Here is a 24,715-nt window from a genome sequence, read left to right as displayed (position 1 = left end):
GTGTGTCTTATTTTGTGTGAAATGCAATACCGACTCCCTTGATTTGCTCTTGTATCAACCCTCTGCCATACCAATTTGTGTTCAATATTTTTATTGTGCGCAGTTGTTAGTCTTACATTTCGTAGGACACAATTTAGTTCATGTCAAAACAAATACTGATGAACAAGTTCATTAGTGACAGCAGCATCTGTATTCTGTAATATACTGGTTAGATGATATTCTAGACATTAAATAAACTTGTTTTTTCGTCCAGGAGCTGCTCGAGCAGACTCTAGCTCTGTGTGTAAGGCCATGTTGGATGGCATGGCGTCAAGTGTGAGGGATTTGTCCCCCAACATCCTCTCTGTCATCCGCATTGTCATGCTGCAGAGACCTGTCTTCCAGGCATTCAGGTCAGTCTCCATTTTAATTGTCAGAAATGGTGGGGTCTCTGATGTGTCTTGGTTTGAATCAGGGGCTTCCCAACCCTGTTCCTGAAGAGCTTGGCTACAGTTCAAACACGTTCATTTGACCCCCATTAGCCCTGGCGCTAGCCACTTCCCCTCGTCGAAACCGGATGCAGTTTGATTGTCATCTTAAGTGGAGGTCCAGTTGACAAACAGCCCTCGATTTAGCTGGAGGGACCGAGTGAAGAACCTGGATCACTTGTCTGGTTGATATGACCCACAATTCAATTCAAAATGTGACGTGTCAAACTTCAGTGGTTGCAAAGTGTCCAATTTTATCAACGCGGCTGCATTTTCGGTATGTGAGACAAAATGAGGATGCTATCTTGCAAAAATAATGTATAGATTACATTGATTTTAGCGTTGGCAAATGGCAATTCAAATTGGCTGAGTCTCGTAGTGAGGAGCATATAAAACATAGCTAGCTTCATAAACATATTTTGGGGAATTTATTGAAATAAATTACCAAACTATAAAACTAGCTAGCCAGCTATGGGTAACTGTAGCTAGCTACCTGATAAAACTGCTAGTTAGCTATGTTAGCTTGCTAGGTACATGAATAGCTTTAGGTTGGTCGTTTTTAAGCTGAACTTCAAGATTTCTACCAAGGACGTCGCGCCTCCGATCATCACTCTCCCTCGCTTGGGCAAGGGACATTGAAGGTACACTCGGATGTGATGATGTAAAACGTCATTCAAGGGCTGCGGGTTTAGGTCCGAGGGCTCTCTACTTTACGTTTGGACTGCAAGGCCTACCATGCTGTAGGTTTAGAGTGGAACCCTTATGTAGCACACCTGATTCTAATAATTAGCTGGTTGATAAGCTGAATCAGGTTAGTTACAACTGGGGTTGGAGTGAAAAACTTACAGAGGTAGCTCTCCAGGAACAGGGTTGGGCAAACCTGGTTTAAATGGTATGGTAAGTTTGTTTGTAGTTTGCTTCACTTATAGAATGAGTTTAGTTATTTTACGAGTTTTAGTTGTGATGTCTGGATGTTAAGCTTTGGACAGGACATTTTATTTATGTTTTTGTTTGTTTGCAGGTCAGAGCTGGAGAGCCGACTGGGAGCTATCGCTCCAATCCCAACACTGAAAGGTTTGTGTGTATACTTGTGTATGTACAAATTATCTCTATATTCTTGGGTATGCAGATATAACTTGGGCCCAGAGTTTTACCTGGTGATGCTTTGATGACAGGAAAAACTTTGGATCCTAGTTATAAAATGTGACTTTACACTCTGTCTTAACTCTCCTCTCTTTGTCTCCTCAGAGAGAGCCCACCAGATACTGAAGAAGAAACTGAGGATCGGCTTTTCCTCCCCCTCGCATGGCTCCCTTCCCCCTCCTCATGCCCTTCCAGGCCTCACCATCACCCCCTGGAGACCGCCCCCGGTGGTGCTGAGCGTGGTGGGGCGCGGGGTGGACGCCATCAGGGGGGCCAGGCGGGAGCTGGAGGCCATCTTGCAGAACCAGCTGACTCAGAGAGAAGTGAAGAGAGAGGACCTGTGCATGCTGGGAGAGGTGGAGCTGCAGGCCGTGCAGAAGAATGCCAAGGTCCTGGGAGTGAGCCTGGAGCTGGGTAGAGTTCAGAGGGCAGGAGGGGTGGAAGCTGGGGCTGGAACTGGAGTAGGAGCTGCGACTGGAGAGGGGTTTTATGTTCTCCGAGGCCTGAAGGAGGACGTTCTGAGCGTGCGCGAGGTGCTGGACAGTGCGCTCAGTGGCGCCCTCCGCAGGGAGCTGCAAGAGAGAAATGAGGCACTAATGGCCCTCAGTGTCCAGTGGTCTATGTGCAGGCATGGTGACGTTTGGGAGGAGCTGGGGATGCATGACAACTACCATCTGGAGCAGGCACACCTAAGAGGAGATGTCTCAGCAGAGCTGGATGTCCCAGATGGGCGCAAAGTCAGGGTGAACCTGAAGAACAACATGGCCACTGACTGGAAAACGGGTTGCACCTATAAGATGAAGCGAGAGGAGAGTGAAAGTACGGATTGAATTGTTTTATTTTCAGTTTTAGAATTTCTGACATAGTTTTATTATATGTTATATTTTGGTCAGATAGCGGATGCTTTTATCCAGAGCGACTTTACAGTCAGACGTTGATTTGTAGTTAACACTAACCCCTCAATCCATTATGTCATCAGCCTGATGACCCATAGCCACTATTGATTTCACTGTTGTCTTTAAAACCCGTTTAACATTTTAAACATCCTCTGACAGCCCTGTTCATGCCGTAAACTCCACTTATAGTCCTGTGTTTTTAGAATTGCCATCGTACTGGGATGATATGGCCGCTGGTGAAACGCTGAAGAGAGTGCTGCTCTTGCCTACCTCGTCAGAGTACCAGGCGGTGGCACAGGCATTCCAAAGCACCACGGCAACACAAGTCGCCATCCACAAAGTAACAGACCAACAACCTGACACGCCACAACCTGACACACAACCAGCTGCTTATTATGATTATACTGTATCTGGTAGTATAGAAAATTTAAATACAAAAATATGAATGCAACATGTAAAGTGTTGGTCCCATGTTTCATGAGCTGAAATAAAAGATCCCAGAAACTGGTTTACTGATCCATGCCCCTACTTTTTTTTTTTAAGGTATCTGTCACCAACAGATGCCTATCTGTATTCCCAGTCATGTGACATCCATAGATTAGGGCCAAATGAATTTATTTCAATTGACTGATTTTGTCATGTGAACTTTAATCTTTGAAATTGTTGTTTTATGTTTTTGTTCAGTGTAAATACTAATACTGTAGTTGTGTTTTAAGGTGTTGGTTGGTTCTTGAACGTTGTCTCTTTTCCAGATTGAGCGTGTGCAGAATGTATTTCTGTGGCAGGCGTACGCATTGTGTGAGCAGCGCATCCGGGCCAAGAACGGAGCAGCGGCGGTAGGGGTAAGGAAACTCTACCACGGGACGGCAGCAAAAACCTGTGACGCCATTGAAAGTAATGGATTCAACAGGAGCTATGCTAATAGTAAGGGCTATTACAATGCTATTACAATGCTATTACAATGCTATTACAATGCTATTACAATGCTATTACATGCTATTCCAATGCTGTCTTTTACTTTTACGTACTTTCATTTTGTATTAATTCATTCTCTCCGCTTCATCCATTTGCTCCACTTGTCTTCTTCTTTTAGTTACAGCATATGGAGTGGGTGTGTATTTTGCTGTGAACGCCAGCTATTCAGCCAATCCCAGATATAGCCCTCCTGATGGTTCTGGGCACAGGCGTATGTACGTTGCACGTGTTCTGACCGGGCGCTATACCCTGGGTGACCCCTCCATGAAGTTCACCCCTCGTCGCTCCCCCACAGATTCCGCTGACTGCTATGACAGTCTAGTGGACAACCTGCAGAGACCCAGCATGTTTGTCATCTTCCACGACGACCAAGCGTACCCAGAGTACCTCATCACCTTCATATGATAGTGGGCCTACGTAATGAATTAGAAAGCATTCGTAATCATTTATACGCAGTTTTGTTTTACATGCATGAAGGCATTTAAATGCCTTTATTGTTTTTGAGTATGATTCTCACTTCTATCATTATAATCAGCTGTCATAATCATTCTCATCACTATATCTATGTATCATAATGATTGTCACATTGCATGCGTTCTGCTGCAGGACCTAAAGTAGTACACAATCTGCAGAGGTTAATCACTAAAATGGTAAAAAAAAATGTTTGAAGATATTTAAGTGAGATTTATTTGTGTCTTTTTGATTTGGCACTATACTATACGTCAGATAGCTGTACTGTGAATGAGAATATATTATTGTGTTTTTGTGGAGTTAGCCGTTGACGTTTATTGTCATGAGTCTTTCCCTGGAGGCAGAACTGGGCGACAGTGAGCGGTTTCGCTAGATGGTTCAGCTGCAAAGTCAAAATTTGAAGGTTAGGGTTAAGCATTAGGTTTAGCAGTGTGGTTAAGGTTAGGATTAAGATTAGGATAAGGTTTAATTTTGATTTTATAACTTTTTGGCTGAGCTAGCTAGTGACCACTCTGCAGAGCTGCCTTCAGTACATGAGTCATCTCAATAAAAAGCAATTTGGGGACACAGGGGCCGATATGTTCCGGGGTCCTTGTTGGTCCCCGGTTTTATGGGGGGGATGTGACGACCCTCCTACTGTGTCTGCCGTATTCTCTATTTGTTCTTGTTTCCTTATTAGGATGCTGGTGGGCGGAGTTGGGAGGGTCGTCAGCTACATGGGAAACACCTGGGCCCGGTGTCTCCCAGGATAAATAGACCACTTCCCCATTCATAGGGGAGACTCTCTCCATGCAGACACCTTTATAGATTTTGTTGTGTATCTTGGTGGTTTTTGGTTGTTTGCTTTGGCACCTTTAAACACCCTGCATTATCACATTCATGCATGCAAAACACTCACTTACACTACTGATTACTGATTACACACACCATTGTATATTGTACTTTACTTTATTTAATAAATATATGTTTTGTTACTCCTTATCTCCACGTCTCCCTTTTGTTACGGGCTTTGAGCCGGTTCGTGACACGCAGTTACTTGTACAGAAATCCTGACTATTTGTTTCAATAAAATGCATTATTTTTTATAAAAAATCTCAATTATTATATCTAATGAGAACAAATACAGGATGTCCCTCTTGCATTTCTACAAGCGCACACTTACTATATTCTATGTCAAAATTTTAAGATGTATGTGATTGATCAGAAAAACATATCGAACATATTTCATCATCTTTACATCATATGGGAAAGAGCAGGAAACCGTTAAATGAGGAGTAGTGATTTTCATTGTCAGATATCCGACGTCCTTGTCCCCAGAGAGCAACATACACCTGCTCTCCCACTTGTAGCAGGAAGGTGGCGCTATTGGATGACGACTCAGAGGAACCCCCTTCTTTCTCATCATACACAGAGACCATTACCTGTCCATTACGACGTAAGCTTGCCCCTGTCATTGTAGTCCATCCCCAGTCAAAAGCTGTGAAGGTGAAATGGTAGAGTCCTCTCACTGGTGCTGTAAAGATGCCTCCAATCAGAGGAAAAATATACATTATTCAGCATTATTGTTCATTTAGTGGATACGAAGTAAGAACATGTAACGTAAAGTAATAGCTACACACAGCATACTAACTAACGTAAGCATGAGCATTGTGTGTAAAAATGTGAATCCCTTTTTTTGACATTGAGGGAAATACCTGTGGTTGGATTGTAGGCATTTCCAACGTTTGATAGAACACGCTGGAAGACCAGAGTGATTTCATTGCTGACAGGTCCAATGGTTCCAGAAATTCCTAAAGTAGCTGAGAATGCCACCTGGGGCCTGTCTAGGATTTAACATGACATGACAACATTAGTTTTACTGTTACGTTTTGATAATTGACAATAATTACTGTTCAGTTTACGTTAACACAACTTGATTGGCACAACAGCATAACAAAAATTGGATCAAAATTACTTTAACTTCTTGAGACTAGGGGGCAGTATTTTGATGTTTGGATGAAAAACGTGCCCAAATGAAACTGCCCATTTCTCAGGCCCAGAAGCTATAATTTGCATATAATTGGCAGATTAGGATAGAAAACACTAAAGTTTCCAAAACTGTCAAAATATTGTCTGTGAGTATAACATAACTGATATTGCAGGTGAAAACATGAGGAAAATCCAATCAGGAAGTGCTGTTATTTTGAAACCTCTCTGTTCCATTGCATGCCTACTCTCCATTTAAAGGGATATCAACCAGATTCCTTTCCCTATGGCTTCCACAAGGTGTGAACAGTCTTTAGACATAGTTTCAGGCTTTTATTCTGAAAAATGAGCGAGAATGATCACATCGTGTCAGTGGATAGCTAGGTGTCCCCAGACTTGTGCATGCACTAGCCACTGGAGCGAGACCTTTTCTCTCTCTCTCCTATTGAAAAGTCTACCGTCCAGTTGAAATATTATCGATGATTTATTGTAAAAACAACCTGAGGATTGGTTATAAAAAACGTTTGACATGTTTCTACGAACTTTATGGATACTATTTGGAATTTTCTTCTGCCCGTCGTGACCTGCACGAACCTGTGGATTACTCAACAAAATGCGCCAACCAAATGGAGGTTTTTGGATATAAAAAATTATCTTTATCGAACAAAACAAACATTTATTGTGTAACTGGGAGTTTCGTGAGTGCAAACATCCGAAGATCATCAAAGGTAAGTGATTAATTTTATTGCTTTTCTGACTTTTGTGACCAATCTACTTTGCTGCTAGCTGTTTGTAATTTTTTGTCTGCTGAGAGAGCTGTCCTAACATAAACACTTGGTTTGCTTTCGCTGTAAAGCTTTTTTGAAATCTGACACGCCAGGTGGATTAACAACAAGCTAAACTGTGTTTTGGTAAATTGCACTTGTGATTTCATGAAAATTAAATATTTTTAGTAATTTAATTTGAATTTGGCGCTCTGCAATTCAGCGGATGTTGACGAAAATGATCCCACTAAAGGGATCGGTGCGCAAAGAGGTTTTAAGTACACTTATAACACACTAAAACAATGAACAATTGGAATACTTTTATTAAGTTACTCAATGACTATGCACTAATGTCTCTCAGTGAACCATACATCATACTCTTTACCTTCATTGAATCTCTTCAGTTCATTCACTGTGGCGTTTAACGACCTAACTTGGCTCTCACTGGCTTCCAGCCTGTTTCTCATGCCTTCCAATGACCTAACTGTTGCTCCCAGTCGCTCTTCCATTGCCCCCAGTTCTCTCATCACAGTGTGGATGGTAGGCTCACATCCTGATTGGGTTGTTGTAGTGGCTGCAGTCTCTACCTGTTGGTTATGAGTCTTGTATTCATTTTCTATGTCCTGTCCCTGTTCAGGCTGAATCTGTACCATGATGTCATTGAGGTTGTCTTCTCCAGCATCTTCACTGAGAGTCCCAGACAGACACAGCAGCAGCAGGGTCAGAGTCATTCCCCCCATTCTACAGATCAGTACTTAAACGTGTACTTCAGTAGTAGATATATCTATGACTATATGACCTGCAGGTCTGTGTTGATCGCTCAAGCTTTTTCCTCTGTGATGTGTCTGCGTGTAGCCTACCTCTTGTTTATAAGCATGTCTGGGTTAAATATTATCCAAAGACATTGATGGGGAGAGGTATAAACAAAACAATAATTGCGTTTGTGTGCACAAGGGAAGCTTGAGTCACGTGGCCAGAGAGTTGTTAGAAATTATCTTTTTATTTGGTTGGTTATACAGTTTAGTTTACATTTTGCATTTATTCATACTATTTTTTATGGAATTAAAGCTAATACATTGTTAAGACTATAGATACATTCTAAATCAATTACAGTAAATAAAAATGATACAGTGTACATATAATTCTGACAATAAGATGTAGTGTTACATGTTGAATATTACTATTATCTTTAAGTACATTGGTTTTACATAAGATAAAGGAGGTGACCACTGAAGGTATTGTAAATGAGGTGGTCATCAAAGACCCTCATGTTTGCCCACAGACGCATGTAGACCTGGTCTCCCTCTTCCCTCAGAATGGAGGCACTGTTGAATGAAGTGTCATCTGTGGTCCGTGACTTCTGGTCATGGATAGAGACTATTGTTTGCCCATTATGATATAAACTCACAGCAGTGGTGTGTGCACTGGCATGATTGAAAGCAGAGAATACGAAGACATAGACTCCTCTCCCAGGCGTCAAAAAGATGCCTGAAAAACAAATGAATCAATGAATGTTTTTGTCAATTGTCAATTTGTTAAAATGACATGCATTGCATTAGATGGCTTGACCATGGCTACCTGTGTTTGAGTTGGAGGCATTTTCAACATTGGTGAATATATCTTTCTAAAGTGGTGCCAGGGTTATATGGCACTATATGTCCACCATTTATTCACAGTGCAGCTGAGAAGGCCACCTGGTGTCTCTGTAGACAAACAAAGGTTGGTGCTCAGCAAACTTGTGAGGATAGCAACAAAGTCATTGGTTTCCAGAGTCCCAGACAGACACAGCAGCAGCAGGATCAGCGTCAGTCCCCCCATTCTACAGACGGGTAAACTTTAAGAGCAGGCCTAGATACTTGAAAGTTCATTCTGTGTTGACTTGCAGAACATGACCACTGTATATACTGTACACAACCCATAGTTAAATATTAGGTCATTCCTGCCATGAGCACAGACAATGTCTAGGGTATTTTTCCCTCATATAAGTACCCTCGTAAATATATATATATATATATAAGGTGTGTCCAAACTTTTGACTGGTACTGTATATACCAATACATTTTAACACATTAGCTTTTAAGCACCTGCCCCACCCACCCCTTTATTTTTAGTGTGCGACTGTCTCTATCTTGTGAATAAAGATTGTATTTCTGTAGCTTGTGAATAAAGATTGTACTTTGTCCACTGCAGTCCAAAGGTGTATTTAAGTAAGCCAGAGAAAAATAGATGGCATTGTCAGACTATCTTATCATTTCTGAATTCACAATTTTATGATTACACATGGAGACAATATTCTCAAGGAAGTTATGCAGAAAAATAAGCCTTATCTCCTCAATATCTCATTGGCATTAACCTTCAACTGCTTCACTGATTTACAGGAAGGAGCCATTGATCAGGCCTGATAAATCGCTTTATCTTTCATGGGACACAATCATACATTCCCCAAAGTTGTGACCTCACACTCACAGAGTTGTCCCCAGGCAAGCTACCTTGCCAAACACAAGCCGCCCTCAATGCAGTGGCTGAGTGTGAAAAAGCAACAACCTGCATGTGAATGAAAAGAAAAGCAAGGATACGGTCATCGGCTTCAGAAGGGCTGCTGACAAGGCTTGTGGAGTCCTTCCCACTGCTGGGTGTAATGATGTCAGCTGACCTGTCCTGGGTCCAGCATGACAGGTATATCTTAAAAAAGGTTCAACCCACAAGGAACTACATAAGTGTAGCAAGGTGAGCTGGCCTCCCAACTGAAGTCCTACTACAGGTATACGTGACCTTAATCTGCCCAATCATGGAGTATGCCTCGCCAGAGTGAGTCGGCCATCCAAAGTGTCTCTCTGAGGGCAATAGAATGCATTCAGAGACGATGCTGCCACATCATTGGCACACACATTGTGACCCAGCTTAGACCTCTCAAAAATGTATTGTGACCAACTATATGTTTTTGTCTCATGTCAGATCGCGTCCCTCCTACACTACGCTCGTCCATCAACCAGTCTTTCTTTTAGGATGTGGAACTCATCTCTAAAATTTGAGATTTGGCACATCCCCCTAACACTAGTTCATAATTGTGAAAATCACTCTGCTCTCCTTAGCTATGACGCACTGGCAAGTACAACGGCAAACCATGCTCCAGTTAGCGACTTAATGCAAGCTTCTTTGAATCGCCATACGAAAGCTAGATTGCCAGCTTGTTGGTGAAGTTGTAAGGAACCAAAGTTCTAGGACTGTTCTCAGAAATCAGCATGTAACTTGAACTTGCCAGCTGTCATGGTGCCACGTTACTTTGGCCGCCGTGAAGACATCACAGAGAGCAGTCAGATGTGCTGTACAACTCGTCGCACTAATCACAGCAGAACAGATATCATGGAAACGCATTTGTACATTAGTTAGAACTTCATCACGCTAACTAGCTAGCAAGAGGGAGTACTCAGCGGTGAATGTTTGAACAAGCGTTGTTAGCTTCCCTGCCTTTCATTTCATATGGATTGATTTGAGATTGGTTCGGCCAGCAAGCGAACAGCAAGCAAAGACAATTTCATTCACATTTCAGACCCCTAAAAATGTTTAATAATAATTCATGCACATTTTCAATTTCATAAATACTTATTCTAGAACCACAAAACACCTTAGCAAGATGTAGAACTGGATAATAAAAAAACGTCAATATTAGCTACAGGTTTATTGTTTTTGGTAAGATTAACTCTGACTCTTTTGAGGAGGATGTCACCTTGGTAACATTTTCGAAAGTTAGGACAGCACATTGCAGCTGAACTTATCTGTAGCTATCCCATGGGCGTTCACGAGTTATCAGACAGAACAGTGTAGACGGCCCATGGGCGTTCACGAGTTATCAGACAGAACAGTGTAGACGGCCCATGGGCGTTCACGAGTTATCAGACAGAACAGTGTAGACGGCCCATGGGCGTTCACGAGTTATCAGACAGAACAGTGTAGACGGCCGACACTCTGACACGAGACAATGGTGACCAGGCATACAGCACCCTTTTTTTGTTGACCCACAACATTTTCTTGTGACCTATCACACATTTCTGTTAGAGAATGTTCTTGTGACCTATCACACATTTCTATTAGAGAATGTTCTTGTGACCTATCACACATTTCTGTTAGAGAATGTTCTTGTGACCTATCACACATTTCTATTAGAGAATGTTCTTGTGACCTATCACACATTTCTGTTTAGAGAATGTTCTTGTGACCTATCACACATTTCTGTTTAGAGAATGTTCTTGTGACCTATCACACATTTCTGTTTAGAGAATGTTCTTGTGACCTATCACACACTTCTGTTTAGAGAATGTTCTTGTGACCTATCACACATTTCTGTTAGAGAATGTTCTTGTGACCTATCACACATTTCTGTTAGAGAATGTTCTTGTGACCTATCACACATTTCTGTTTAGAGAATGTTCTTGTGACCTATCACACACTTCTGTTTAGAGAATGTTCTTGTGACCTATCACACATTTCTGTTAGAGAATGTTCTTGTGACCTATCACACATTTCTGTTTAGAGAATGTTCTTGTGACCTATCACACATTTCTGTTAGAGAATGTTCTTGTGACCTATCACACATTTCTGTTAGAGAATGTTCTTGTGACCTATCACACATTTCTGTTTAGAGAATGTTCTTGTGACCTATCACACATTTCTGTTAGAGAATGTTCTTGTGACCTATCACACATTTCTGTTAGAGAATGTTCTTGTGACCTATCACACATTTCTGTTAGAGAATGTTCTTGTGACCTATCACACATTTCTGTTAGAGAATGTTCTTGTGACCTATCACACATTTCTGTTAAGAGAATGTTCTTGTAACCTATCACACATTTCTGTTTAGAGAATGTTCTTGTGACCTATCACACATTTCTGTTTAGAGAATGTTCTTGTGACCTATCACACATTTCTGTTAGAGAATGTTCTTGTGACCTACAATCATTTCTCCTGGCCCACTGGCTGGCCCACACTTCATAAGTCCTAATGTTTTCGTCTCTAGTCTTAGATGGTAACGATACTGTATGCTGGTCCAGACCACGAGTCTATCGAAACAGAATCCTCTTGACCTAGTAGCTATGAATAGATTCTTGTTTACGCCTGAACCCCTAGCCCGTAAATGTGTGTGCCCAAAGTCAAATAGAAAGAGTGTTCAGAGTCTGAATCACTTAGAGAGAGGGATGTGTGTTTGTGATTTTGTCTGTATAATCTGTGAACTGAATGGAAGTCTGAAAACCTCACCTGTGTGTATTGTAACAGGCTGCGTTTCAGTGACATCTCAAATGTCTTACATATTCAGAGAATTTGACTTACACTTACTGACAATATATACAAAACTCACCAATATTTTGTTTGCATATGGGCCTAACAATGATTAACAATGAACAGTATGTCCCATGAAGTACTGGTTGTTTAAGGAAGTTCTACATAAAAATAAGTCATATCTACACAGTACCTCATTGGCCAGGGCATTAACCTCAAAGTGCTTCATTGATAGTATATTTTATACTGCATTTACAGGTAGGAGCCATTGACCAAGCCTGTTAAATCTGGGATGCATTCTCATTGTAACCCAGCTAAGGCCTTACAAAAGTATATTGTGACCAACAACACTTTCATGCCACTTAGGCCTTCTACACCTTTTGTGACCAACTTTCATGTGATCCACTACACTTTTACGTGACCTAACACACAGTTTGGTCACTTTCTTGTCTCATTTACATTTTTTTACATTTAAGTCATTTAGCAGACGCTCTTATCCAGAGCGACTTACAAATTGGTGCATTCACCTTATGACATCCAGTGGAACAGCCACTTTACAATAGTGCATCTAAATCTTTTAAGGGGGGTGAGAAGGATTACTTTATCCTATCCTAGGTATTCCTTAAAGAGGTGGGGTTTCAGGTGTCTCCGGAAGGTGGTGATTGACTCCACTGTCCTGGCGTCGTGAGGGAGTTTGTTCCACCATTGGGGGGCCAGAACAGCGAACAGTTTTGACTGGGCTGAGCGGGAACTGTACTTCCTCAGTGGTAGGGAGGCGAGCAGGCCAGAGGTGGATGAACGCAGTGCCCTTGTTTGGGTGTAGGGCCTGATCAGAGCCTGGAGGTACTGAGGTGCCGTTCCCCTCACAGCTCCGTAGGCAAGCACCATGGTCTTGTAGCGGTTGCGAGCTTCAACTGGAAGCCAGTGGAGAGAGCGGAGGAGCGGGGTGACGTGAGAGAACTTGGGAAGGTTGAACACCAGACGGGCTGCGGCGTTCTGGATGAGTTGTAGGGGCTTAATGGCACAGGCAGGGAGCCCAGCCAACAGCGAGTTGCAGTAATCCAGACGGGAGATGACAAGTGCCTGGATTAGGACCTGCGCCGCTTCCTGTGTGAGGCAGGGTCGTACTCTGCGGATGTTGTAGAGCATGAACCTACAGGAACGGGCCACCGCCTTGATGTTAGTTGAGAACGACAGGGTGTTGTCCAGGATCACGCCAAGGTTCTTAGCGCTCTGGGAGGAGGACACAATGGAGTTGTCAACCGTGATGGCGAGATCATGGAACGGGCAGTCCTTCCCGGGAGGAAGAGCAGCTCCGTCTTGCCGAGGTTCAGCTTGAGGTGGTGATCCGTCATCCACACTGATATGTCTGCCAGACATGCAGAGATGCGATTCGCCACCTGGTCATCAGAAGGGGAAAGGAGAAGATTAATTGTGTGTCGTCTGCATAGCAATGATAGGAGAGACCATGTGAGGTTATGACAGAGCCAAGTGACTTGGTGTATAGCGAGAATAGGAGAGGGCCTAGAACAGAGCCCTGGGGGACACCAGTGGTGAGAGCACGTGGTGAGGAGACCGATTCTCGCCACGCCACCTGGTAGGAGCGACCTGTCAGGTAGGACGCAATCCAAGCGTGGGCCGCGCCGGAGATGCCCAACTCGGAGAGGGTGGAGAGGAGGATCTGATGGTTCACAGTGTCGAAGGCAGCCGATAGGTCTAGAAGGATGAGAGCAGAGGAGAGAGAGTTAGCTTTAGCAGTGCGGAGCGCCTCCGTGATACAGAGAAGAGCAGTCTCAGTTGAATGACTAGTCTTGAAACCTGACTGATTTGGATCAAGAAGGTCATTCTGAGAGAGATAGCGGGAGAGCTGGCCAAGGACGGCACGTTCAAGAGTTTTGGAGAGAAAAGAAAGAAGGGATACTGGTCTGTAGTTGTTGACATCGGAGGGATCGAGTGTAGGTTTTTTCAGAAGGGGTGCAACTCTCGCTCTCTTGAAGACGGAAGGGACGTAGCCAGCGGTCAGGGATGAGTTGATGAGCGAGGTGAGGTAAGGGAGAAGGTCTCCGGAAATGGTCTGGAGAAGAGAGGAGGGGATAGGGTCAAGCGGGCAGGTTGTTGGGCGGCCGGCCGTCACAAGACGCGAGATTTCATCTGGAGAGAGAGGGGAGAAAGAGGTCAGAGCACAGGGTAGGGCAGTGTGAGCAGAACCAGCGGTGTCGTTTGACTTAGCAAACGAGGATCGGATGTCGTCGACCTTCTTTTCAAAATGGTTTGGTCTCTTTTGGTGACTTTCTCTTGACCCACCATACTTTCCAACAGCCTGACTACACTTCATATGATCCTGTAAGCAGACCCAGTGTTTATTAAAACAGAATCCCCTTGACCTAGTAGCTATGAATAGAATCCTTGTTTACGTCTGAAGCCTAGCCTGTGAACGTGTGTGAGATCAAAATCAGAGAGAGTGTAGGAGTCTGAGACAGAGAGAGAGAGAGAGAGAAAAGGAGACAGAGAGAGAGAGAGAAAGAGAGAGAGAGAAAAGGAGACAGAGAGAGAAATAGACAGAGAGAAAAGAGAAAGAGAGAGAGAGAGAGAGAGAGAGAGAGAGACAGAGACAGAGAGAGAGAAAAAGAGAGAGAGAGAGAGATAGTGAGAGAAAGAGAGTGAGTGACAGAGAATGATAGAGAGAGGAGACAGAGTGAGAGAGAGAGCAAAATAGAGAGACAGAGTGAGAGAGAACGAGAGAGAGAAAAAGAGAGGCAGAAAAGGTGAGAGAGAGAAAGAGATACAAAGAGAAAGAGACAGAGAGAGAGGAAAAATGAGAGAGAGGTGCACATAAAGTGTCTGAGTGGATAAAGAAAGAGATAGTGTGGTTGAGAGAGAAGGGGAGAACGTTTAGATCTGGGCTATGTGTATAGCAGTAGATAGTTAGCATAACATATACATAGCCTACATAATCTGTGAGACAGAGGTTGTCTAAAGAGCAGTTGGATCAATCTCTAACTGAGTCCTAAAGTTTGAGCCATAAACAGCCATGGAGTTTACCAGACGTTACCTGCCCATGGAATGGGAGGAACGGTGGAGGAAAGAGAAGGAAAGGAGGAGAAGAGTGATTGAGGAAGGAGGAGAAGAGGTAGAAGCGGACGATCGAAAGCTGAGGTGGATTGTGGCCTACAACAACAACCGGATGGGCGTGACGAGGAGAAAGGAGAAAGAGGGAGCAAGGGTCAAGAAGAGGAACGACAGCACGGCAAGCCAGGGAGAAGAGGAAGAAGAAGAGGAAGTGTCAGAGGAGAGGAGGGAAGGACTGGGAGATGAAGAGAAGGTTCGTACATTCTACAGACATACCTATCCTAAAGAGGTATTCCAGGGTCTGGAGCAGCTCAGGGACTCCTCTCTCCTTACTGACCTGACTCTGAGCACTGAGGCTGGGCAGCATCTTTATGCACACTCCCCTGTCCTGGCTGCTGTGAGCACCCTTGTCCACCAGAGACTGCAAGAGAGGGATGAAGAGATGGAGAAGAGGAGGGGGAGGAGAGATGTTGACATGGACATAAAGACAGAGATATTCATCAGTCTGGGTCCTGAGGTGGGGCTTGTGGGGCTGGCAGGGGTAGTGGAGTTTGCCTACACTGGGGGCTTAGCAGCTCTGAACAGACACACACTGGCCCAGATACAGACTGCAGCTACAACACTAGGGGTCCCCAGAGTTCTACAACTCTGCAGTGAAGAGGAGGAGAAGATGAAGAAGGGAGTAGAGACGAGGGCAGAAGAGAAGAATATCTCTACTGAAGAACAGATGAAGGTCAGTCTTCAGTCCATCAGAGAGCTGTGGGCAGAGAGAGTGGGCTGTGATGTGGAGCTGGAGGTTGGAGGAACATCATTCCATGGTGAGTAGACTGAAATGAAACCTGTCATGACTATGTACTGAAGCAACGATAGAGGAGACAATGTTTGTGGTTTTATGGGGGTTTGCCGCGGATCAAGCTGGAGTAGACCCAGTATTCTGTTTAGGAGTAACTTGATGATAAAAATGGTGATGATGGTAATAATAATGATTCTAAAGAAGTTTTGATGATACAGCTGATGCTGAAATCAGATGCTGAATTTTCCTCCCTCCTGACTCAAGTCCACAGAGTGCTCCTGGCTGCCAGTAGTGACTACTTCCGGGGAATGTTTACCAGCGGGATGAGGGAATCACAGCAGCCCTGTGTGGCCCTTCCCTTCCTGGAGGCATCTGAGCTTGAGGCTCTGATTGGCTGTTCCTATAGCGGGTCCCTCTCCCTCAGCTGGGGGTGTGTCTTTGAGATCACCTGCACTGCCCTGCAGCTCCAGTTCCAGCCCACCCTCTTGCTGTGCCTTGATTTCCTGGAACGGGAAATGGATGCCCACTCATGTCTGGATGTGGCCTCCTTTGCCCTGGCTTATGAGATGCCGGGACTCCTCGAGGAGGCCGAGGACTTTGTTCTGAGGAACTTCCAAGAAGTGTCTACCAGCCTGAAATTCCTGGACCTTCCGGCTGATAAACTGCTGGATTTTCTCCACTCTGATGGCCTCTGTGCGCCCTCAGAGCTGGCCGTGTTCAGGGCTGTGGTGGTCTGGGTAGAGGCCAACCCGGCAGAGAGGCTAGCCCAGGCCCAGGAGCTGATGACAGGAGTCCGCTTCCAGCTCATGACCTTTAAGGAGTTCAGAGAGGTCAGGGCAATCAACCTGCGCATGGAATGCAGCAGCGACACAGAGGTACAATACGATATGATACAACTGTATCTCAATACAATATAACAAGATCAACTATAATTGTATTGGGAAATAGTCTTGAGGAATTCTGCTGTATATTAAGACATAACAGATGTATAATACACAGTGTATAATACACATCATACAGACAGCAATTTGGTTTTATAAAAAGCTGATTATAAATAAAATGTATAATTGTTATTATTACTACAGGTGGATCTGTACGGCTCGGCCCTCAAAGAGTTTGGCTTCAGTCTTCCTGAGACCCTGGACCAGTGCCGGATCCGACGGCCCAAAGACGCCCTGGTTCTGGTCGGAGGCGACCAGCTGGATCCTGACTTGGGTAAACGGCTTCCCAGCAGGCAGCTGTGGTTTGCTAACTCCCTCCGCACCGGAACAGGCCTGGTGAAGGCCATGGACTGGAGGATTCTGGGAGAGATACCAGAGAAGCCCAGGTTTAGACACGGGGTGGGGGTGATGGAGGGGCGGCTGTACGTTATCGGAGGGTGTGAGTTCTACACAAAGACTGATACGCTGAAATCAGTATACAGGTATAAAGGGGTCAAAGACCAGTTGTTTTAACAATACATATGGCTTTTTTCTGATGTAGAAAATGTATGTTTATTATCATTGAGGAAAATGTTATCTCTTTATCTTTATCTCACACACACACACACACACGCACACACACATACAGGTATGACCCCATGCAGGACAGCTGGCAGAGGTTGGCTGACATGCAGGAGTACAGGAGTAACTTCTCGGTGGTGGTGTGGGGTGATCGTCTCTACGCCATCGGAGGAGACATGGACATGAATACCAACCTGGACAGTGTGGAGGACTACAGCCCCGTATCTGACACCTGGAGGTAAGATAGAATCTCATGGAAGACAGAATATTATTAAACAGGAAAGTATATTAAACAGACTTTTCAAAACTTGGATCTGTTGCAAGTGTTTTCCTCAGCTCACAACTGATTTTACCCAAAATGTCAAAACAAAAGTCCCTGTCAAGACTATTCAGCATCGTTTGCTCAACTCCTGCAGGGTTTTTATTTGTAAGGATCAAATGATTTGTGAGGTAAACAAAGAACCTGTGGAGTTAGAAGAAGAATGTAGTGTGACTCTCTGGCGTCTGAACCGAACAAATATCATCACGGTGACATCTAGTGGAATTTAAGAGTAAGGAGCTGTGCTTGAGTTGGTTTACAGTGTACGGGATGAATGTTTTACATTTCGGACACATGCAGAATAATGTAAGAGCAGCATATAATTTCGACTCAATTCAACAATAGCACTCTCAATTTGAACCATCTGTGATTGTTCTGAATCAGTACTATTTCCAACCTCATACCAACCATTGCCAATCTCCAGCTTTGCCAAGCCTCTGGACCAGGCCCTGAGTGGCCACGCTGCCACATTGTTGGATGGAGAGATCTTCATCTCAGGGGGGTTCGACTGCAGGTACCAGTGTCTGACGTCCATGTTCCTGTACCACCCTGAGAGAGGAACTACCTACCTGGCAGAGATGAGCCAGGATCGGGCCCAGCACTGTATGGAGGTCCTGCATCATGGCGGTGGTGGTCTCTGCGTGGTTGGAGGGGTGTGTAACCTACGTACGTTCTACACCGACCAGCTGGCCTGTGAGGTCTACGACCCTGTTAGTGACTCCTGGAGCGCCCTCACGCCCCTGACCATCCCCCATGTTGGAGCAGCCTCTGTGGTTCTGGAGGGGAAGATCTATGTGCTGGGAGGATACTGCCAAGAGGACTACAGGGAGACCAGACTGGTTCACCGATATGAACCCATTACCCAACGTTGGGAGAATATAGGCAAGATGCCCGGACCTAACACTGACATAAGAGCCTGTTTGCTCCACCTGCCCAAACACTTGAGACAATGACAAAGGGAACTTTCGAGGGTGATAAAGTTCCACATTACATTGAAGTTGTTTTTTATGAACTGAAAAACACTTAGAAAGAGGCAGGACTACTTTAATGCTCCACCTGCTTGCCCACTAGAGAAAATAAAACAATGAGAGAGGGAGGGTCACATGGTGAGAAAGAGGGCTGGGTTTGCCATATATAAAATAAAATAAATCTGACTAAAACACAGAGAAAGAGCTATGCTGGCATTTGTGAATCTACAGGTGCGAAAAAAAAAACATATTGTATGCCAGAAATCATAGCCTAATTCTTTATGTCATTGATATATTGTTTTCATTGAAAAACAGCCAATTCCATTCGTATTTGGAATAACCCTACCTTACCTCGGGTGTTTAATGACAGCACATTAAAGTCCTGGTTCCAAAGTGCCATCATGAATTTTTAACATTCTATGATGGATATCTACTGTCATTCAGTCAATTACAAGAAATATTTGGATTCAAAAATGTTCATACCTGCTCCTACAACCTAAGACATAAATTACTGCCATTTATGATCATTCATAGGACGTGTTACACTCCTGCCATAACACATACAGTATAATACACCCAGAAATGTCACATCTCTGTTGGAGATGCATAGAAGAATACTATTACATATGCTGTGGTCCTGTGACAAACGGACACCATTTTGGGGTCATGTACTGTATGTCCTATTTCCTTGTCACTGTGAATGTTTTTCCCTCCGTCTCCACGGTTCTGTCTGTTGGGATATGTCAATATTTGGGATTCATCTCAGAGAAAGCTTTGTTGTCAAGGTATGTATAGCCATCAATTGAAAAGCCTCATATTCACAATTAATAGCAAACTGGAGGACTGAACTATCTAGCTACATACTGTACCATTGGATTTTATATATTATAAAATTAAATAAAAAAACGGAAGTGTTTGACGAAATTTGGTAACCATATGTTGATCACTTTGGGGATGTGTTGGGTAGTGGGCATTTTGTTTTGCAAAGTGTTGTTTGTCAGGTGCTGTTTTTTTACTGTTTGTAGAAAACAAAAGAAAAATGAATGTATGTGTGTTGATAGTATTACATAACTTATGACCTCCTTACAAAGAGTGTTATTTGTTTCATGAAATGATATTCAGTACCAGTCAAAAGTTTGGACACACCTACTTATTCAAGGGTTTTTCTTTATTTTTGCTATTTTCTACATTTTAGAATAATAGTGACGACATCAAAACTATGAAATAACACATATGGAATCATATAGTAACCAAAAAAATGTTAAACAAATCTTATATTTGAGATTCTTCAAAGTAGCCACCCTTTTGTCTTGATGACAGCTTTGCACACTCTTGGCATTCTCTTAACCAGCTTCATGAGGTAGTCACATGGAATGCATTTCAATTAACAGGTGTGCCTTGTTAAACGTTAATTTGTGGAATTTCTTTCCTTCTTAATTGTTTGAGCCAATCGGTTGTGTTGTATCATGGTAGGGGTGGTATACAGAAGATAGCCCTATTTGGTAAAAGACCAAGTCCATATTATGGCAAGAACAGCTCAAACAAGCAAAGAGAAATGACAATCCATCATTACTTTAAGACATGAAGGCCAGTCAATGCGGAACATTTCAAGAACTTTGAAAGTTTCTTCAAGTGCAGTCGCAAAAACCATCAAGCGCTATGATAAAACTGCCTCTCATCAGGACCGCCAAAGGAAAGGAGTTACCTCTGCTGCAAAGGGTACGTTCATTAGAGTTAAAGTTAACTGCACCTCAGATTCCAGTATCTATCTGGGTTCACACTTTTCAGTGTAAAATGAACACACTGCTTAGTGTAAAGACTTATTTGCATATTTCCCAGTGTGCCTTGCCTTTCGAGTGAAGGACTGTGACTGTATTTGTTAGTGACACTGGACATTGTTGTTCCATTCATCCAGTTTCAGTCCACAGGAGAGTCCATTCATCCAGTTTCTTCACCAATTGAGATCCTAAGCGAATATGTTATCATTAAAATGTAATTATTTAACACAACACTAGTGATGGTAAAAAGGAGGCTTTCTTTAGGTTTCAGGGCTTTCACCAAATTGTGCTGAATTCTTTATTTTTCCTCTACTATTTTCAGCAAAACCGGTGGAGCGGTAAGTCATTGGCATCAGTAGCCTATAATCAGTTGGCATACCAGGTTCGCATCTTACATCATGCTTCCCTTTTTTCTGTCCTATTTTTCAAAGACGGAATCCATGGCATTATTTAGGATGCTTAACACAGAAATGTATACTATACTAAATAAAACAAATGATTTTAACAACAGTGCAGAAAGTGTGGTGTCACAATACTGTACATTGGAGAATGGTCTTTTTAAAGCCACCTCAAACTTGTATTTTAATCAGATACAAAAAATGCTTGCTATTTCTTCGAAGAGGATGAGCTGGCCAATCAGTGGTTTACTTGCATGAATATTTGTTATGACTGCTATACACCCTCACCATTGTTGTTGGGGTATGCTGCAATCATTCCAACACAGAAAAGCTGCTTTTTAACATACTCTACTTAATACATTTTTGGAACTAAAACGATTTCACTCAGATTATAATTAATAATAGATCATATTTCATATACATCTGGAAACAATGGACAGTTACTTTAAACATGGAATCCATACAGTAAACCTATTTCACAATCTAGATGTATTTTTTTAATGCACTGTACTACACTTGCTGAAATATTTCAGGGAAATATTTATTAAGGGCTATCATCCTTGTTTGGTACAGATTTGTTTTTTGAGATAAAACATTTCCAGCACTGTATAAGTGACGGTTCGGCATCATCAGGACCTCTTCATTTGTTAATAAATATGTTATACTTAACAGTTTGCTGAATGTTCATAATTATTTCCCTTATAATGGACCGGTTAAGGTTTTATTTGATTCCTACATTGTAACCTGCAGCATTTATATAGGAACAAATACAAACTATTGCAAACTTATTATAAAATGCATGTGTTTTCTAACCGTGGAAATTCATACCTGAAAATGAAAATGTACATACACATTATATACAAATCTGAATATAATTTTGTATATCATTTATATACAAATGATATACAAAACTCATAACTGGGGTGCAGCTCATCATTAAATAAGGTGTTCTTAATGTTTTATACACTCAGTGTATGTTGAGTTATAAAAACAATATGAAACCTATTAGGACAACCAAATGTTGTAGAGTTTACATTATCAGAACATACACTTTACTGATAATATTCATAGAGGGACTATATGATTCATATATTTTGTCTCACATCTGTCATACCACATCTATGTAAGACAATCACCACAATCATGTATCCAGTTGTATTTTCCACATAAGCCATATACGTTAACACATACAGTATGCCAATACACCACTAACATACAGTATGCCAATACATCACTAACATACAGTATGCCAATACACCACTAACATACAGTATGCCAATACACCACTAACATACAGTATGCCAATACACCACTAACATACAGTATGCCAATACACCACTAACATACAGTATGCCAATACATCACTAACATACAGTATGCCAATACATCACTAACATACAGTATGCCAATACATCACGAACATACAGTATGCCAATACACCACTAACATACAGTATGCCAATACACCACTAACATACAGTATGCCAATACACCACTAACATACAGTATGCCAATACACCACTAACATACAGTATGCCAATACACCACTAACATACAGTATGCCAATACATCACTAACATACAGTATGCCAATACACCACTAACATACAGTATGCCAATACATCACTAACATACAGTATGCCAATACACCACTAACATACAGTATGCCAATACATCACTAACATACAGTATGCCAATACACCACTAACATACAGTATGCCAATACATCACTAACATACAGTATGCCAATACATCACTAACATACAGTATGCCAATACACCAATAACATACAGTATGCCAATACACCACTAACATACAGTATGCCAATACACCACTAACATACAGTATGCCAATACACCACTAACATACAGTATGCCAATACATCACTAACATACAGTATGCCAATACACCACTAACATACAGTATGCCAATACATCACTAACATACAGTATGCCAATACATCACTAACATACAGTATGCCAATACACCACTAACATACAGTATGCCAATACACCACTAACATACAGTATGCCAATACACCACTAACATACAGTATGCCAATACACCACTAACATACAGTATGCCAATACACCACTAACATACAGTATGCCAATACACCACTAACATACAGTATGCCAATACATCACTAACATACAGTATGCCAATACATCACTAACATACAGTATGCCAATACACCACTAACATACAGTATGCCAATACACCACTAACATACAGTATGCCAATACACCACTAACATACAGTATGCCAATACACCACTAACATACAGTATGCCAATACATCACTAACATACAGTATGCCAATACACCACTAACATACAGTATGCCAATACACCACTAACATACAGTATGCCAATACACCACTAACATACAGTATGCCAATACACCACTAACATACAGTATGCCAATACACCACTAACATACAGTATGCCAATACATCACTAACATACAGTATGCCAATACACCACTAACATACAGTATGCCAATACACCACTAACATACAGTATGCCAATACACCACTAACATACAGTACAGTAAGGCAATACACCACTAACATACAGTATGCCAATACACCACTAACATACAGTATGCCAATACACCACTAACATACAGTATGCCAATACACCACTAACATACAGTATGCCAATACATCACTAACATACAGTATGCCAATACACCACTAACATACAGTATGCCAATACACCACTAACATACAGTACAGTAAGGCAATACACCACTAACATACAGTATGCCAATACATCACTAACATACAGTATGCCAATACACCACTAACATACAGTATGCCAATACACCACTAACATACAGTATGCCAATACACCACTAACATACAGTATGCCAATACACCACTAACATACAGTATGCCAATACACCACTAACATACAGTATGCCAATACACCACTAACATACAGTATGCCAATACACCACTAACATACAGTATGCCAATACATCACTAACATACAGTATGCCAATACACCACTAACATACAGTATGCCAATACACCACTAACATACAGTATGCCAATACACCACTAACATACAGTATGCCAATACACCACTAACATACAGTATGCCAATACACCACTAACATACAGTATGCCAATACACCACTAACATACAGTATGCCAATACATCACTAACATACAGTATGCCAATACACCACTAACATACAGTATGCCAATACACCACTAACATACAGTATGCCAATACACCACTAACATACAGTATGCCAATACACCACTAACATACAGTATGCCAATACACCACTAACATACAGTATGCCACCACTAACATACAGTATGCCAATACACCACTAACATACAGTATGCCAATACACCACTAACATACAGTATGCCAATACACCACTAACATACAGTATGCCAATACATCACTAACATACAGTATGCCAATACACCACTAACATACAGTATGCCAATACACCACTAACATACAGTACAGTAAGGCAATACACCACTAACATACAGTATGCCAATACACCACTAACATACAGTATGCCAATACACCACTAACATACAGTATGCCAATACACCACTAACATACAGTATGCCAATACACCACTAACATACAGTATGCCAATACACCACTAACATACAGTATGCCAATACACCACTAACATACAGTATGCCAATACACCACTAACATACAGTATGCCAATACACCACTAACATACAGTATGCCAATACACCACTAACATACAGTATGCCAATACACCACTAACATACAGTATGCCAATACACCACTAACATACAGTATGCCAATACACCACTAACATACAGTATGCCAATACATCACTAACATACAGTATGCCAATACACCACTAACATACAGTATGCCAATACACCACTAACATACAGTATGCCAATACACCACTAACATACAG

General features: G+C 42.3%; 2 protein-coding genes across 2 annotated transcripts in view; both read left to right on the top strand.

Moving 5' to 3' along the window:
• The window catches only part of LOC115138869 (protein mono-ADP-ribosyltransferase PARP14-like), a 38,507-nt gene extending 33,581 nt beyond the window's left edge, over positions 1-4,926 (top strand). Inside the window, exons 23-28 of the mRNA XM_065024986.1 lie at positions 254-392; positions 1,489-1,541; positions 1,716-2,429; positions 2,710-2,846; positions 3,259-3,430; positions 3,600-4,926. Of these exons, the coding sequence (XP_064881058.1) occupies positions 254-392; positions 1,489-1,541; positions 1,716-2,429; positions 2,710-2,846; positions 3,259-3,430; positions 3,600-3,886 (1,502 nt within the window). The 3' untranslated portion in view covers positions 3,887-4,926. The remainder of the gene's footprint in view (positions 1-253; positions 393-1,488; positions 1,542-1,715; positions 2,430-2,709; positions 2,847-3,258; positions 3,431-3,599) is intronic.
• Positions 4,927-13,480: 8,554 nt separating this feature from the next.
• Positions 13,481-19,522, top strand: si:ch211-63p21.8 (kelch-like protein 33). Its single transcript, XM_029674230.2, has 5 exons — positions 13,481-15,842; positions 16,082-16,692; positions 16,903-17,240; positions 17,387-17,557; positions 18,063-19,522. Exons 1-5 carry the CDS (start codon positions 14,987-14,989, stop codon positions 18,589-18,591), a joined length of 2,505 nt encoding a protein of 834 aa, XP_029530090.1. The 5' UTR covers positions 13,481-14,986; the 3' UTR covers positions 18,592-19,522.
• The last annotated feature ends 5,193 nt before the right edge of the window (positions 19,523-24,715 follow it).

The sequence above is a fragment of the Oncorhynchus nerka genome, linkage group LG12 (assembly GCF_034236695.1).
Source record: "Oncorhynchus nerka isolate Pitt River linkage group LG12, Oner_Uvic_2.0, whole genome shotgun sequence".
NCBI lineage: Eukaryota > Metazoa > Chordata > Actinopteri > Salmoniformes > Salmonidae > Oncorhynchus > Oncorhynchus nerka.
This window is presented reverse-complemented; position numbering and strand designations above follow the sequence as displayed.

What these genes read in the sequence shown, in the direction of transcription:
- si:ch211-63p21.8 (XM_029674230.2), top strand. Translation starts at nt 14,987, where the DNA reads ATGGAGTTTACCAGACGTTACCTGCCCATGGAATGGGAGGAACGGTGG. An exon ending in TGGAGGAACATCATTCCATG is followed by an intron (nt 15,843 to 16,081) that starts GTGAGTAGACTG and finishes TCCTGACTCAAG; the next exon opens with TCCACAGAGTGCTCCTGGCT. An exon ending in ACGCTGAAATCAGTATACAG is followed by an intron (nt 17,241 to 17,386) that starts GTATAAAGGGGT and finishes ACACACATACAG; the next exon opens with GTATGACCCCATGCAGGACA.